Source organism: Scheffersomyces xylosifermentans, assembly GCF_036884685.1.
Source record: "Scheffersomyces xylosifermentans strain CBS 12540 chromosome Unknown RJT20scaffold_4, whole genome shotgun sequence".
Classification (NCBI taxonomy): domain Eukaryota; kingdom Fungi; phylum Ascomycota; class Pichiomycetes; order Serinales; family Debaryomycetaceae; genus Scheffersomyces; species Scheffersomyces xylosifermentans.
This window is the reverse complement of record NW_027042942.1, coordinates 62,808-78,198: the sequence shown is the minus strand read 5'-3', so window position 1 is coordinate 78,198 and position 15,391 is coordinate 62,808. Positions and strand designations below refer to the sequence as shown.

The following is a 15,391-nucleotide window of genomic DNA, read 5'->3' as shown; positions in this document are numbered from 1 at the left end:
TTATCTTTTGCAGGCTCTTGTTCATTGTGATACTAAAGCACTCACACCACCGAGTAAAATTGAGTTCTGTATGTATGTATGTATGTATGTATGTATGTATGTATGTATGTGTGTATGTATGTAGGCATTTATGTATGTATGTATGTAGGCATATCATGTAGGCAGGTATGTATTATGTATTATGTATTATTTATGTATTATTTATGTGTGTCACTGGAACGCATAATCACCATTTTTTTTCCTCACTAAAAAAATAGTTATAGACTCACTAATGAGCCAGCTTACAAACTATCTTCAACTATAACCATGTCTAGTTATTGTAAAACGTGCTTAATATAGAAAAAAAGACACAGACAATGAGGATGAACTGAAAAATCGTCTAAGTTATTCAATTCTTTTCCATCAATGACCCACAATTTCTCATTAGTTTGACTGTAAAATGTGATCGTCGGGGTATCTGGTCACAGATCCACAGATCCACTGATCACAATTCACAGTTCACAAATTTTTCAGAATTCACAGTTGACAGTAAACTAAAATTTTAGCCCTGCCTTTATTATTCTTTATCCCTTCATCCCTTTCTGCTTTCTCTTCTCTGTGTCTTTTTCCACCTTCCTCTGTTCCCACACCGCATCGACTCTCCTTCCCGGCTCACGGCTCACGGTTTCCTAACTCGCACTCCCAGTGCTCCTTATAACTCACTCACTGTCTCACTCTTTCTCCCTCTCTCCATTGTTTTTTTCGCTACATCTCTCCCTAGTCCTCCTCCCTACACTCCCCTACACTCCCCTACTCACCGCCCTATTTTCTCTCCCCCACCACATTTCATCGCCCCGTACCCTCATTTTCTGGCACGAAACCCGTTGGTGAGAAAACAAGTTTACAACAGATTTCATTGTCACTATCAGAGGTTGTTTCTTTCGAGATCTTCCCCCATAACTGCTGCCACACAAACCGTGAACTCACACAGGTTCCCAGCTCAGCACCAGAACCGCCGCGACTCCCAGTTGCTGCCGTCAGAATCGTCTTGCCGCTGTAGCTTTGATCTTGCCGCTGTCTGTGTTCGTCAGCCAGAATTCTGGAAATAACTCCAGAATATCGTTCCCAGGCAAGCTTCCACCCTAAACATTCCTTACCATCAGTTGTCGCCGTGCTAGAACATATGTCCAACACTGCCTAGACGTTTCCCGCTAGATATCACAATCGCCATCGTTGACGCTGTTCTTGGCATTATCTAAGTTTCACGTTATTCTTTGTCACCAGCTCACACAAACAATTCCATAAATCCAGGTCAGGAATACAACCCACATCGAAATCGTCGTTGATATAGATATAACCCAATGAGACGTGCTGTATCGAAGATAATACCCACGCCGAAGTTCCTTCTGAACAACTCGTCGGGAGAGAGTACGTCCAACAACAATACTACTCAGTCATCACTAGGTACTCTCTCGTCCAACTTCCGTATTGACTTCAACTCCGTTGCTGAATTTTATATTCAGTTGGACAAACCACATAAGACTTGGCTTCCAGGTGACGAGGTTCCAGGTCAAATCATTCTTATCCTGAAGAAAAATGTAGCCAATATCGTAATAACATTATCTTTGATAGGTTATGTGAAAATCAACGCCCTGTCCCACTCCAAGTTGAGACCAATAAAGCAGACGTTATTCGATCACACCATCAAGATCTATGGTGATAGCTTGAGTGCCCAGGATGAAAGTGGAGAATTGGCTAATGGTCTCTACAAAGGTGAACATGTCTTCCCTTTCATAGTCAAGCTTCCAAATAAGAGAGTATTCACATCCATAGATTTCGGCAAGGGCTCCATTAATTATATACTAAGAGCTTCCATAGGAAACTCAAGCTCGTACACAACTACTAGTGCTTCATCACAGAATCAGTCCCCACCAGCAACTCAGGCTCTGCTGAATAGCCATCTGTCACAAATGCCACAGAATGGTAATTCCCCAACAACTCCTTCCACTCCTAATTCCTCACCATCAGAAACGTATTCCCCAAGCAGTAGCAGCTCGCTATTTGCTAAAACAAAGGGATTGAAAATACTACACAACCCAACTTACACATCAGAAAAGCTCATAAATCTAGTAAACCCTATAGACGTGACGGCGCTTCCAGCTCCAAAACCAAAGAGACTCATTCTAAAGGATCCAAGAGGTCAGAATGCAAAGAAGCTTTCGAGAACTCAGTCATCGACGTCCACGATTAACACGATTAACACGATGAATACATATAGTACGCTATCCTCAAATAATCTGGAGAATAACGAGTCTTCAGGAACGACATTAGTAAACAACAGCAATAGCACCCTGAATGGTATTACCAATACTAATAGCAACAGCAATACTACCAATACCATTACCTTTGCAAACACAAATTCCAGCACAAACCCAAATACCGCTTCACCTTTTCCCACCATAGACAAGGCAAATTTCCAAAAACCAGAAACTATTAAGGTATCATTAGAGATCCCTCAAAGAGGATATCTTCGTGGAGAGTTGATACCCATAAAGCTTTCGATCAACCATCTCAAGAAAATTCAGGATTTAAATGGAATCATCATAACTCTTGTAAGAGTATGCAGATTAGACAACGGGGCTGAAAGCTTCTTCGAGTCATTCCGCAAGGATTTGCAACAACTGGTTATCCCGTTGTACGTAGACCCAGTCACATTCCAATCAGAAATCAATACTAGTCTCAGGGTTCCAGCAGATGCATTTCCTACAATTGTCGGGTGCCCATTAGTATCGTTTCAGTATTTCATTGAGGTGCTTGTGAATTTGTCGGGTAAATCGCTTGCATTGGACAATGACGGTGTCCCAGAACACCATCCACAGACGAAGGTCGTTGACGACCCTACAACTGTTCATGATGTTACTTCGTTTAATGGTCTTAACAATGGCTCCACAACGTCCATTGACTCTGGATTCAAGTTCAACTTTAATTTCAATACCCCAAGCTTAGCTTCTCAGCACCATAAAGAACGCTCTGGCTTCATTAATACAGATAAGTTCAAGAGGCTGAAGAAGTTTCTCCAACTCACAACAGAAGTTGTAATAGGTACTCATAGACTGAGTAGCAATGAAACGGAAAGAGAAAATGTAAATGGAGCAATCAACGACATGACTATTGCTGATCAGCCATCTTTGTCTAGGAGATCATCTTCGCTGGTTTCGAATAATTCGCCTAACAATGGCTGTTACGCATCTAGTCCTTCACCTCATCTAATCGGAGATCAACAGTACCCACCTTCACATCCACACCCATCAGCTGTACTACCACAAGCGTCCATGTCTCTTTCCGGCCAGCCTTCCTATATTAATGCTATTCCAGAGACTGCTGCCATGAATTCCTTCCAATCACCACCATACTTTGAAAACCAATCTGGTTATCCGCCAGTTCCTACTAACTTCAATTCAATTCCGAATTACAATGAATTGAACGGTACTAGTGCTCTTGGAACCGCTGTAGCATCCGGACAAGATAGAGAGATATCAGAAAAAGAGCGTATGAGAGCTCACGAGTCCAGTTTGTTACCTTCTGCTCCTCCATTAGACGGAGTCGAAGAAGACGATGCAAACGGCGTGAGTCCCGTAAACAATGATATCCTCGACAGAATAGAGGAAAGAGAAGAAGTGAGTACTTCTAGCGAGGCAAATGGAAGTATTAATGGCGCAACTGGACAACTGCTCCAGAATCTGTATCAGTTCTTCACTTACCAGAACTCGTCAGCTACGATTACACCACAAAATAACAACATCAATAACATCAATAACAACAGCAATAATGTGGTTGAGATTGATAATGATGATGATTTGTATCATGATCCCAATGCCCCAACTGGTGCATCAGCAGAAGTAGATGACGATCAATATTCTGCCATTGACTTTGTTCCCAACTATAACTCTCTGAACAATGATAGACTCTTGTCTGAGGGTAGACATGCTGGTACAGTGAATGGAGAAAGGGAAAATGATAATGTATCTCACGCATAAACGAGTTGTACTATAAATGAGATGTACAAGGTCAGAGTAATGATGAGATGAAACTTTGAATACAAACGAATTCACGAAGAGTCTACCGACCCAATACATCACAATTTACGAGTTGTATGAGAGTATTTATTAATGTATTATGTATTATTTACTATAACATGCACTGTAGTTTGCAAACGAGATTCATCTACCACTCTATTGAACTATATTAAGTTCAATAGAATTTGATCTCGTATTCCACTTTCTGTATACTAAGATTGACTTTTTAGTCTTAGGCAGCATCTATGATCTTATTCACCACCTGGAGTTCGTCATGTGCATCTTTCAATTTACGTTCAAGATTAGAGCATTTGTCCCTTAAATGTTCAATCGCCATTGAGAGCTCAACTGCCTTCTCATTACACTTACGTATACGTTTGTTGCTGTCTCCTATTTCTTCTTTTAAATGTTCATATTGGAGAACGCAATTTTGCAACCTCCCCGTAAGGTTCTCGTTCTTTTTCTCTAATTCGGATATCCGGAAATCCTTCTGTATAATCTCATCCTCTAACGAGTCATGAAATTTCCCTAATTCGAAGAATAGCGTCTTCTTCTCTTGCTCTACGGAACGTAGATGATGCAATTTGGTGTATAACTCGTTTTCTAACTCAGTAGCAAACATTGTAGATAATCAGCTGATTTTTCGCTATACAAATTTATTTTGTGGGGTAAATTATTCTGGGCGTATAGGCTTACTTTGATCATACAAAATATACATCCAAAGAAAGCTGAGCATCGAGTAACTATTCTGACCCTCTTATATACCGCCTTTCGTCATTCCTCCTACATGCACAGCTAATTTGCTCCTGGGGCCACCTCCCCTTCGTCATTCAGTGCTGCAACCCCGTCCCGATATTTTTGGCACCCAACTGCAAATCATGAGATCATTATCGGCTAGGGGATGCCTCTGGTCAGGGTTCGCCCAAAGGGGAAAAGGAACTACAAAGCGCGTAGAATGAGGGCTAAATGAATAACACGGACAATGGTGATGTCGTGTTGTTCAAAAGTCAGTATTTTTATGTGCACAAAGTTAATTCGCTCCGTAAGCGGTTATACATGAACCGTTTCCGGGAGCCCCAAGAACTTGATTTTGAGTGATTAAGTGCAAACAGCAAGTGATCAAGAAAATGCACAAGGACTCAAACAAAGACGTCATGGCCATTTCGGGATTCTGATAATAGCCTGACATATTTCCTTGTCTAAAGATCTGCGTCAAACGATACGCCAGCCACAGAAAATACGATCAGATCATGCAAGGAGTGCAATTATAACCAGATCGACGTCGGCGCAATCCTACTTATAATATGACACACGGAGATCTTGTTACCCGTGGCTTTAGCGCTTTACATCTACAGAACTGTTCTAATTAACATTAATTAAATATAAAGAAATGAGATATAATACTAAACAGGAATGAAAATAAATAAAAGATATTACTGGCCGTTTTGAGCCATGTATAATTGTTTTTGGAGATTAGTGGCTTTCTCTTTTAATGTATCTCTCTCTTGCTTTAAGATATAGAGGTCGGCTTCAAGATCCTTGACCTTCATGTTGTAATGAGCCGTGCTGATAACTTCTTCTTCTTCCTCTTCGTCAACTTCTGGAATTGCACTTGGATCAGTAAGGACTGGAGTTGATGTTCTAGAGCTCAATCTCTTGTTGGCCTTCTTGTACAACTTCAACTCATTGTTTTCCTTGATCAATCTATCATTGGCTTCTCTCTGGCGGTTTAATTCTTCTTGGTTGAATTTCAAAGCTTTGCTAGTATTGTTAACTGATTGCAAAGCATCACGGTAGTTGTTTTCAAAAGTCTTTAAATTCACGAGCTTCTCATTCAAGTCATTTCTCAACTTCTCAATCTGAGAAGACGATTGGGACTCATTTTGCTTTCCAACTCTCAACAATTCGTCAATCTGCTTTTGCAATTTATTGATAATTGGATTATCCTCTGGAGCAAGGGACACAGTAGATGGGTAGTCTCTAGATGCAACAGCAGTACCTCTGTTGTTCCAAGTGTTAACTAAACTTTCCAAGTGGGCTGAGATGTCCTTCTTTCTTATCGTAGATGCATTACTGATAATTGATCTGTTAGATGAATCATTGTTGCCATCTCCTAATTGAGGTGAGTTGAATTCGGCATCCGAAATTTCATCGTCTGCATGAATTGTCTTATAGTTTTCGAACTCTAACTTTAAGTTATTGTACTTGGCATTAACTTCGTTAAGTTCCTTGATTAGTCCCTCTTGATCCTTTACTTGGTGAGTCAATTTCTCAATCTTCTCCTCCTGAACCTTAATCAATTTCTGGAAGTTTGATAATTCACCAATCTGATTGTTCATAAATGGCTCAAAATGGAGTAATCTCTCATTCAACCTTGCATTTTCCTCTTCGTAGTAAATCAACTTGTTGTTCAATTCCAAACGATCTAACTTGTATTTGCTCAACTCTGAAACAGGATCATTTGGATCTGTTGGACCATCTGGAGTGATTGCCAAAGCTTGTGGATTAACTGTTGCCTTCAACTCGTTAATTAACAAGTTCTTTTCTTGCAACTGTCTTTCCAATCCACTGATTTCGCCTGATCTGTTAGTTCTGAGAGAGTTATTTTCCTGCTCTAAACGGTTAATTTTTTCTGTAGCGTTTTGCATTTGTGATCTTGTAGAGGCCCTCAATTGAGTCAATTCGTTGGTCAATTCAGCAACGAGTTTCTTTATTCTAGAGTCTTCTCCAGAAGTTGCAGCTCCGCTGGATGCAGATGCTCCCGCCACAGCAGCAGCGGCAGCAGCGGCAGTGTTTCCAGCATTGGAGGCACTACGGGATACTGGCTGCGATGAGAAACGAGATGGTGGATCTGGGAGAACGCTGTTTCTCTTGATACCAGAGTCATTGAGAGGAAGGGAGGTGTCAAAATGGTTCAGGTGATCTTGTCCGTTGGAATATGGGTTTATGTTTAAGTCTCTGCTGTGATTACCTTGCAATCCATTAGGTTCCTCTTGCTGGTATCCATAGTTATCAAGCAATGCTGCATGCCCATTGTGATATGAGTCTTCTTCTGGTGGTGGTAGACCGCGACTAAGGCGCCTCTCTCCACCAAGATCTCTGCCGATTCCACTTGATTCGAGTGGTAGCACGCTGTCATCGTTGTCGTGACCATACTGTGATTGAATTGTGGAAGGTGGTTCAACGAATTTGTCTGCAACAGGGGTAATACCAGCAACGACTGGATCCGGATAGTTCCTAGACATACGTCTTTCAGGACTAACCGATGCCTGAGGGGTCTTGAAGTCCTCTGGACCTGCGGAGAAACTTCTGGCATGTCTTTCATAGTCTTGTGGATTTTCGTTTCTCTTTGAAACGGCAGCAGCAGCGGATGCTGCAAGCTTTTTGGGTCCAGTCTTCGAAGCAACAGGATCCACGATTTCCGAAAGGAAATATTCAACAATGTCTATGTCTAATTCGTATATCATGGTTCCAATCTCCTCTCCATTGTAGTTCTCGTATGTCTCGAAGTTGTCAGGTTCAGAAACTACATAATCATTCTTGTCACCACCCATTATAACCAATTTGTTATACTTTGGCAAATAGGTCATAGAGTGTCCACAACGAGGTCCTGGGCCGTCTAAACCGCCGACTTCAGTCAATTTAGACCATACAAGAGTTTGTAAATCCAATACAAAGAGAGTGTCGTAGATAACACCAGAGAAGTCATTACCACCATAGACATATAATTTGTCATTGACAATACAGGCAGAGTGTTCGTTGACAGGAAGGGGAATGTTACCTGTTGTGGTCAATTGAGTCCATTTCTTGTCTCCGGCATCAAAGCTCCAGAGATCCGAGGAAACCTTTTCATTATTGTAGACACCACCGAAAATGTAGATCTTGTTCTTGTAGACCAGCATCGAGTGGTTGGTAAGTGGAGGTGGCTTGAAGTTGTTGAGTGGCTCCACGAGTTCCCATGAGGCCTTTGGAGATTTGAAAGTATTCAATTCAAAGTAGTAGAGGTCATTGAAGACGTCGTTTTCCAATTGTCCACCAAAGAGGTAAAGACGGGAGGAACTATTGTTAAGGGAGATTACTCCTATGGTATGTCCGTAACGGCCATTTGGCTTATTGAGAATGTGCTGTGGGATGGTGTACTTGGAGTTGTTGATGTTAAAGAGGTAGAAGTTATTGTCAGGAAATCCATTGAAGTCGGTATCTACAGTATCACCTCCGTAAATGATGAAAGCATTTCCACAGAGAACACTGGAATGGCCTACTCTTGCAGGAGGATTGTTATTGTTGGCTATCTCGATATTCAGAGCAACGTAAGATGCAATCTCACCGGTAGTTCCCTCCTGAGGGATGATTTTCCATGTGTCTCCAAACACAGAGCCCTCTTTAAGACCTCCCATGAGGAATATTTCATTCTTGTCGCTGGTAACAGACGCAGCAGCATGTCTATAACGAGGGAAAGGAGAGTCGTAGATCTTGAATCTCTTCCATGGAGATGTGGCATCAATAGGAATCTTCTTTGGCGCCAGCTGCTTGATGATGGGGAGAAGAACCGTATTGGAGTCATCGTGGAGAGACGAGCTCGTATAATCTTGGTGTGAGTATGATGTAGAAGGCATGGTCAGGTCGATGATGGAGGAAGCAGCGGTGGAGGCGGTGGTAGTATCTGCAGCTGAGGCTTTCTTCTTGGACTTCTTAAGCGAAAAACGGGCCATGGGAAGTGTAGATGGTTGGTTTTTTGGTACAACTGGTGATGACAGACTCCGTAGTACTGTTGTAAATAAGATGCTACTGTAGTTCTAGGGCGGGAAAGGGCACGGAATGAACACGGCGGCTTCGGGAAAATTTCACAACAAGGAGTATTACGGCTTCTACGTTGTTTGTAGACTGGTTTTGGCGTCTGATACCGAGTGGAAGCCCTGTAGTATCGCTGTTCGCTGAAGAAACAGTTACCGTTAATTAACTGACTTTAAATCCAAAACAATCCAATTTCAAATTTCGCTAGCGAGAAAAGATGGTAGCGAGACGACGAAAATACGGGGAAGTCGTAGGGAGAGAAAAAGTACGAGGGACGAGGGTTCGTGGGGGAGGAAGTGTAAGGATAGGATAGTTGGATGGTAGGTTTTGGGTGGTAGATTAGTGGAAAACAGTTGGTGGCTGGTTGGCTGGTTGAAACACTGCTGGCAAGAAAAAACAGGTGTTTTTTTTAATGTTTAGTCAAAAACAATATCGACCCTGGCTAATGGCAGGTCTATGGCTCTAATTTGGGTAACAGTGGGCTGGGAGAAGTTTTTCGTTGGCGGCGGTGTACTGGAAATGAATTTTATTATATACTGTCGGTAGTAGCAGAACGAAAAATTGAACAGGCATGAGATAATAGCCGCTGATTGGCCGTGGACTTCCACAAAAACTAGTTTCTGCAGCTCATATGGGCGCCAGATCCTGTGCCGTGGAGGGTTGTGCCTGAGAATAGGGCTTTTTGCCCATTGGTATTGTTGATAATCTGGACACTTGTTCCAACTAACCATGGCTCGTTAGGGCAATTCAGTGTTCCAAAGCCAAATTGCCTAATCGGGCAATTTCAAAGGAACAAATATTTCTGTTTTGGGACAGTGGCAGACAACCACCCCACCATCGATAGGAGGCCCCATTGGGAACAGCAAAGACAGCTAGATATGTAGGTACGGGTAATTTAGATCGTCATGGTCTAATTGGGGCCCATGTAGAGGGCGTCGGATGGAATGTGACGCCAGGGTTAGGTAGTCCGTGGTATTTCTGTCAAATCTCAGTGGTGCAACTGTGACTAATCGGGAAAATGAAAAATGGTGATACCTGCGTTCTCGGAGAGGCTTTGTTACCGAGAACGAACCCTGGTATAAGAACATGTACTCGGAGAGGGGCACAGGGAGAGGAAATGGCATGTAGGTCGAGAGTTAATTAGGTAGAGTATTACCACTTTAGGTTGTTATTTTTAAGCGGAAATGGGATACAATTGTTAATGAGTACCGTCGACAATAGGGACACTGTCACTGTTTCCCTGACAATGGGAGCCCCACATTGGTGGTCAACGGTTTGGTTGTTTACCCACACAAGTTTAGGACTTTTAGCTACCAAAAATGGGCACTAGCGGTAATAATACTTCATCATTAGTTGGTCGTAGCTGTGCATGATCTGGCTTCGAAAAGCCTCCGCTTAATTATATGCTAGTTCTGCTTCTTCTTACTTCAGTGTACAAGGAAGAGGCTGCGAAGGGTTGTCCATGTGTGATCATGTAGCTATATAAAGTTATATATCGTGGCAACGAAGTAAGGAATAAAGACAACTGTAATAGAAAAAAATTAGGTATTGAAGCAAATAGGCCGAAGACTGGTTTCTAGCCCTCCAATGAAACTGAATGTACAACCCCTTCAATTTTTTTTTGCAATCTCTTTCTTCATAATTAAGCACTCGGACGATGCTATCACATGCCAATGATCTTAATTACATTTTTTTCCAGTCCATAATTATTCATTACTTATTCAACGGAATTGACTAACAGGTGAAAAATTTCACTTCCGTCCGTGAAAGTAAGACTCGTGGGGGTATGGCCTTCCACCACTCATTTCTTATCTATTATTGTGGAGATACAATTTCCCTCAACATACAGATTAGACAATGCAGCTGGAACTATGTCAATCTTGCATCGAATAATCTCCTTCTCTTCTTCCTCTTGTTGATGTATTTTATCTCCAATTAAGCCAAGTCGAGAAGACGGACATTACCAAGAAAAGTCCACTCTTTTTACACAAGACCAAATTCCAAGTCAAGGACTACGGCCAGACGAAAATCATAATTGAGTACTAGAGAGCAAAATCACGAAGAATAGAAGAGATTTTTAAAAGTATCATATTTAACCGGTAACTTAAACCACTCCTTTTTCTTATTAGCTATACTATGGCCCATACTTAAACAACATTATATACTGCGTCATGGATGTTTGTAACTAACACCCTACACATAGGTGTTAATCCAATAATAATACTGCGGCACGGATTTCTTACCCAAACATTGATCCGCACACGTACTCGTATAGCGACTGGTAACATTGAAAATGTTATTTATCTACTTTTACTATCATTTTAACCAGGGATTTTTTCGAGTTTTCTGGTATTGAACTGTAGAATAGTGCTTAAAATCGTTAGGAGTATATAATTGCGAAGTTTTCTGCTGATTTTTGCTTTTTTTCCGGCCATGAATTCCCATGACTATACGCCCAATGATCACCTTCACCAAATCTTTACTTCTCCCCAGTCTTTGAACGAGTTACCCCAATTGTTGTCGTATACAAGCAGCTATAAGCATCAACTCGGGAAAGACATCACGAAAGATATCGAACTGTATGACTCGAGTTGTCCTGTTGGCTTGAATGAAGATATCGTCTCATTGATACTGTTGATTCGTAAGGTGAAGCTGGATTCACATGTCACCCAAAATAGCATACTGTCAATGACAGGATCCATTCGGGATCTAGATCAGTACAAAAAGAACTTGGTGCTATCAATGACTATTCTTAAACGGCTTCAGATGTTAATAAATGCTAATAACACACTTATTTCCATCATGCCAAGTCATAACTATAAAGAGATTCTCAGTCTTTTCAGTGTAATCAAGGAATTGCTTATTTTCTTCCAACCATACAAAGCCATAGATGAAATTAACCAATTGAACTTAATGGTAATAGGAACTCAAAACAAACTCATTGACGATATTTTTATCGATTTTGAAGACTTCTCTGCCCATAGAATGGACAGAGCGGACCAATTGGTGTATGGATGTGAAATTCTTGAGTTGATTGATGTCAAGTATAAAGAGAAGCTATTGCAATGGTTTGAAAATCTTCAATTAAAAGATATCAAAGCTATTTTCAATAGCGTTGAAGAAGCTGGCTCTTTGGACAACTTGAATAGAAGATACATTTACTTCAACAACACCTTAAAGAGCGTGCGAGGTCAGTACCTCGACATATTCCCCAAGGACTGGCAAATCGACTTAAAGTTGACTCAGCTATTTTGTACTATAACCAAGAAGGACCTTATCAATCTATTAGGCTCTACTAATGTCAAGTCCAATACCCTTCTAGACAATTTAATGGCTACGCTAGATTTTGAAAAGGCACTCAACGAGACTTTCAAGACCACCGAATTCACTCAAATAATCTCCCTGGTATTTGAACCATATTTGTTGATCTGGATCAACGAGCAAGATAAAGTCTTGAGCCAAAAATTCCTGGAATTTATGGCAGCTCCACAGCTACCATCAGAATTCAATGAAAAAGATGATTTTTTGACAGTTTTGAAGGTAAATAATGTTCCTAATATTGCCAATTCTTCAACTGAACTTTTCAAGAACTTCCAAAAGATCTTGACACTGATTTTGAAACTAAGTAATGGAGAAATTCTCATTGAATTGAGTAAACTTTTCATCAAGTACTTGTATGACTTCCATAATAAGATCTTAGCGCCAATGATTCCAAAGAATGACGACGATCTCGGCGGGGGTTTAGAACCACTAAAGTATCTTACGATGCTTCTCAATACTGGTGACTATATGATTAATAATATTGATGACCTAGCGGACAAGTTCAAGAGTCTTATTAAAGATCAATATGAGAGCAAATTACCGACTTACGAGAACATAAAAGATGTTTACTTCAAATTAATCAATAAGTCAATATCTAACCTTCTTATTAAGATTTCCAATGATCTCAAATTCAGCTGGAGACAATTCATGAATGCTAATTGGTCTAATATGGATGCAATCAACGACGTATCGAGTTATATGCTCGAGTTAAAGAAGCAATTAGCCTCAAACTTAAGCATTATTTTACCTTTGATTATCAGAGAAAGTTACATCAGAAACTTTAACGACAAACTCGTGGAATTACTTATTACCTCACTCAGTAATAACTTAAAGTTCATTAAGCCACTAAATGTCACAGCGTTGGAGCAGATCCTTTTGGACGTCTCCTTCCTAAAGGAAGTATCGCTCAAGTTCCCATTGTATGCTGACCCTAACTACGATGAGGCTAAATCGACTAATGCCAGTTCCGTGTCATACCAGAAGTTTGTAAATAACCAATTCCACGGCCTTGAGAGTTTGCTCAAACTCCTTATGGCTCCACATCTTCCTATTGAAAATATTATAGAGAGTTACTTTGAGTTGATTGGTGACAAGTCGATAAGGAATTTCATGAAGATTTTAAATTTGAAGGATATCAACAAGTCTGACCAAACAAGATACATAGAAAATTTCAAGTTGCAGCTCACGTTGGATGATGGGACTCTTACGAACCAGTCTTCATTATTGTCTAATCTTGAAGATGAAGAGGAGGTTATGTCAGCAAGTGTATCGCAAGTGAGCACGCCAACACCAGATTTAAGAAGTCCGAAGTTGATACCTGCCAAGATCAATAATTTTGAGAAGAACTTGCGGGATTTTGCATTGACAGGAGAGAATCATGTCAGTAAATTGAATGAAAACTTCAAAAACTTCGGAAAGTTCTTTAGGAAGGATAATGATTAAATGTTTTAAGCTTACGAAATTGCATATTCTACGTTTTGAAGTAATTACCACCAATAATGTTCTATAATCCTCGCATCCACGATGCGTGAGAAACTCCATAATATTGAAATAATAGTAATAGTAATAATAATAATACTTATAACTAGATTATAATTACTCTTTCGAAAGTAGAGAGTCCTCATTTGGGCTACAAAAACCCATGGGCTAGAAAAAGCTATTGTCATTCATAGACAATTCTGTATCCTTTTTAGGATTTCTACTCCAATCTTTCTTCTTAAAGAGCCAACCTGATCGAGATCTAATACTCGTGTGGGGTATATAATTAATCAAACACAATTCCTTATAATTTTTACGTCACAATGAAAAATCCATAGAAGAATTTCCTAATTCGTCACAGCACATGAAACATATCACTGAATAGGCAATTCCGATGGATCTGGAAGTTTCGAAAGATCTTGCATTTCGAAGAGTTTCGGGGTATTAGAACGATCTTAGAATTTCTTAGCAATAGTAAAGAAGTCGAATCTTATGTCTACTTAGAGAACAGTGTTATTCCTTACCAGAGAAATAACTGTTGGAATAGTAGAAATACAATATTAAAGCAATATTGAATATATGGTAGCGCCGCAATCGAGGTGTAGTTGAATATATTTTAAAGTACTAGATATTGACAGAGTTCAAACTACCTTTTCAACAAGTTTCTAGAAAAGTCAGAAGCTACCAACTAACTCACAACTATCCATGTACCAAATCCATCATTTTCTCCTCAAAACACAAGAAAACTGACCCATCTACCACCCCCCATTTCCCCATATTTCAGAAATTCTCGTTTATACTAGATGACTATATGCAGGTACAAATATGACTAAATTTTTCAGTTGAATCACCTTTTAATGTAGGATAATGATTCATTCTTTCCAGGTAGAAACTATATAAAATGACGAAAATTGTTAAGATTTGTGGCTTGCGGACATTGGAAGCTGCTCAGAAAGCAGTGGAAGCAGGAGCGGACTTATTAGGCTCAATACTTGTTCCAAACAAGCCCCGTACCGTGGAGGAGAATGTAGCATTACAAATATCAGAATTGGCAAGAGCCACAAGAAAGGCTAGAAACAGAAAGTTTCAGACAGTAGAAGAGATTCACAAGCACTTGGCGACTCAGCACTTTGAAAATATCAACGAATATTTGGAGACAGTTGCTGAGATCGTTATAGAAAATGGACCCTTTTTCGTTGGAGTATTCAGAAATCAGCCAATAGAAACAGTCTTTGAAACGGCAAAAAGATTACAGTTAGATTTCATACAATTGCATGGAAGCGAAGAGAAGATTCAGTTTGCAGAAAAGACTTACCAATTTGGAATTATACCGAGATACGTGGTCCCGCAAGATGTAGACACGATGAAGAAAGATTTGGGTACTTTTAAAGAGAAGAAATACGTAGGGCTTCCTCTTTTAGACTCAGAAGCCGGAGGTGAAGGCAAGGTTATAGACTGGGAAGTAGTAAATGACTTGGACTTTGGAAAGTACATACTTGCTGGTGGTTTGAACCCAGCAAATTTAGCTGATACAGCCAGCATTCAGAACTTACTTGGCTTCGACGTAAGTGGAGGTGTCGAAGATGGCAAGTGGAATAAAGACTTGAAGAAGATTGAAGATTTCGTCAAAATTGGAAAAACTCTTTAAATGAATTATTCGGCAGCAGATTAACTGCTTGCATAGTTATAATCATTAGCATACGTACATTTAGATAACTAATTTATGAAGTACTGGAATTAAA

General features: G+C 40.2%; 4 protein-coding genes across 4 annotated transcripts; 3 read left to right on the top strand and 1 right to left on the bottom strand. All coding sequences in view use genetic code 12, as the record gives it.

Annotated features, from left to right (window-relative positions):
- Positions 1 to 1,340: 1,340 nt before the first annotated feature.
- Positions 1,341 to 4,148, top strand: RIM8 (Rim8p; the record flags this gene model as incomplete). Its single annotated transcript, XM_064915731.1, has 7 exons — positions 1,341 to 1,407; positions 1,444 to 1,942; positions 2,024 to 2,290; positions 2,357 to 2,885; positions 2,955 to 3,219; positions 3,292 to 3,605; positions 3,819 to 4,148. The coding sequence occupies 7 exons, from the start codon at positions 1,341 to 1,343 to the stop codon at positions 4,014 to 4,016; spliced, it is 2,139 nt and encodes a 712-aa protein (XP_064774059.1). The 3' UTR covers positions 4,017 to 4,148.
- A 1,340-nt stretch (positions 4,149 to 5,488) lies between these two features.
- On the bottom strand, positions 5,489 to 8,767 carry KEL1 (Kel1p; the record flags this gene model as incomplete). Its single annotated transcript, XM_064918790.1, has 5 exons — positions 5,489 to 6,813; positions 6,871 to 6,978; positions 7,027 to 7,187; positions 7,212 to 8,566; positions 8,606 to 8,767. 5 exons carry the CDS (start codon positions 8,765 to 8,767, stop codon positions 5,489 to 5,491), a joined length of 3,111 nt encoding a protein of 1,036 aa, XP_064774058.1.
- A 2,338-nt stretch (positions 8,768 to 11,105) lies between these two features.
- VPS53 (Vps53p) lies at positions 11,106 to 13,900 on the top strand. The gene has a single exon (XM_064915730.1). It carries the CDS (start codon positions 11,283 to 11,285, stop codon positions 13,611 to 13,613), a length of 2,331 nt encoding a protein of 776 aa, XP_064774057.1. The 5' UTR covers positions 11,106 to 11,282; the 3' UTR covers positions 13,614 to 13,900.
- A 638-nt stretch (positions 13,901 to 14,538) lies between these two features.
- Positions 14,539 to 15,384, top strand: TRP1 (phosphoribosylanthranilate isomerase). The gene has a single exon (XM_064917064.1). It carries the CDS (start codon positions 14,551 to 14,553, stop codon positions 15,295 to 15,297), a length of 747 nt encoding a protein of 248 aa, XP_064774056.1. The 5' UTR covers positions 14,539 to 14,550; the 3' UTR covers positions 15,298 to 15,384.
- The last annotated feature ends 7 nt before the right edge of the window (positions 15,385 to 15,391 follow it).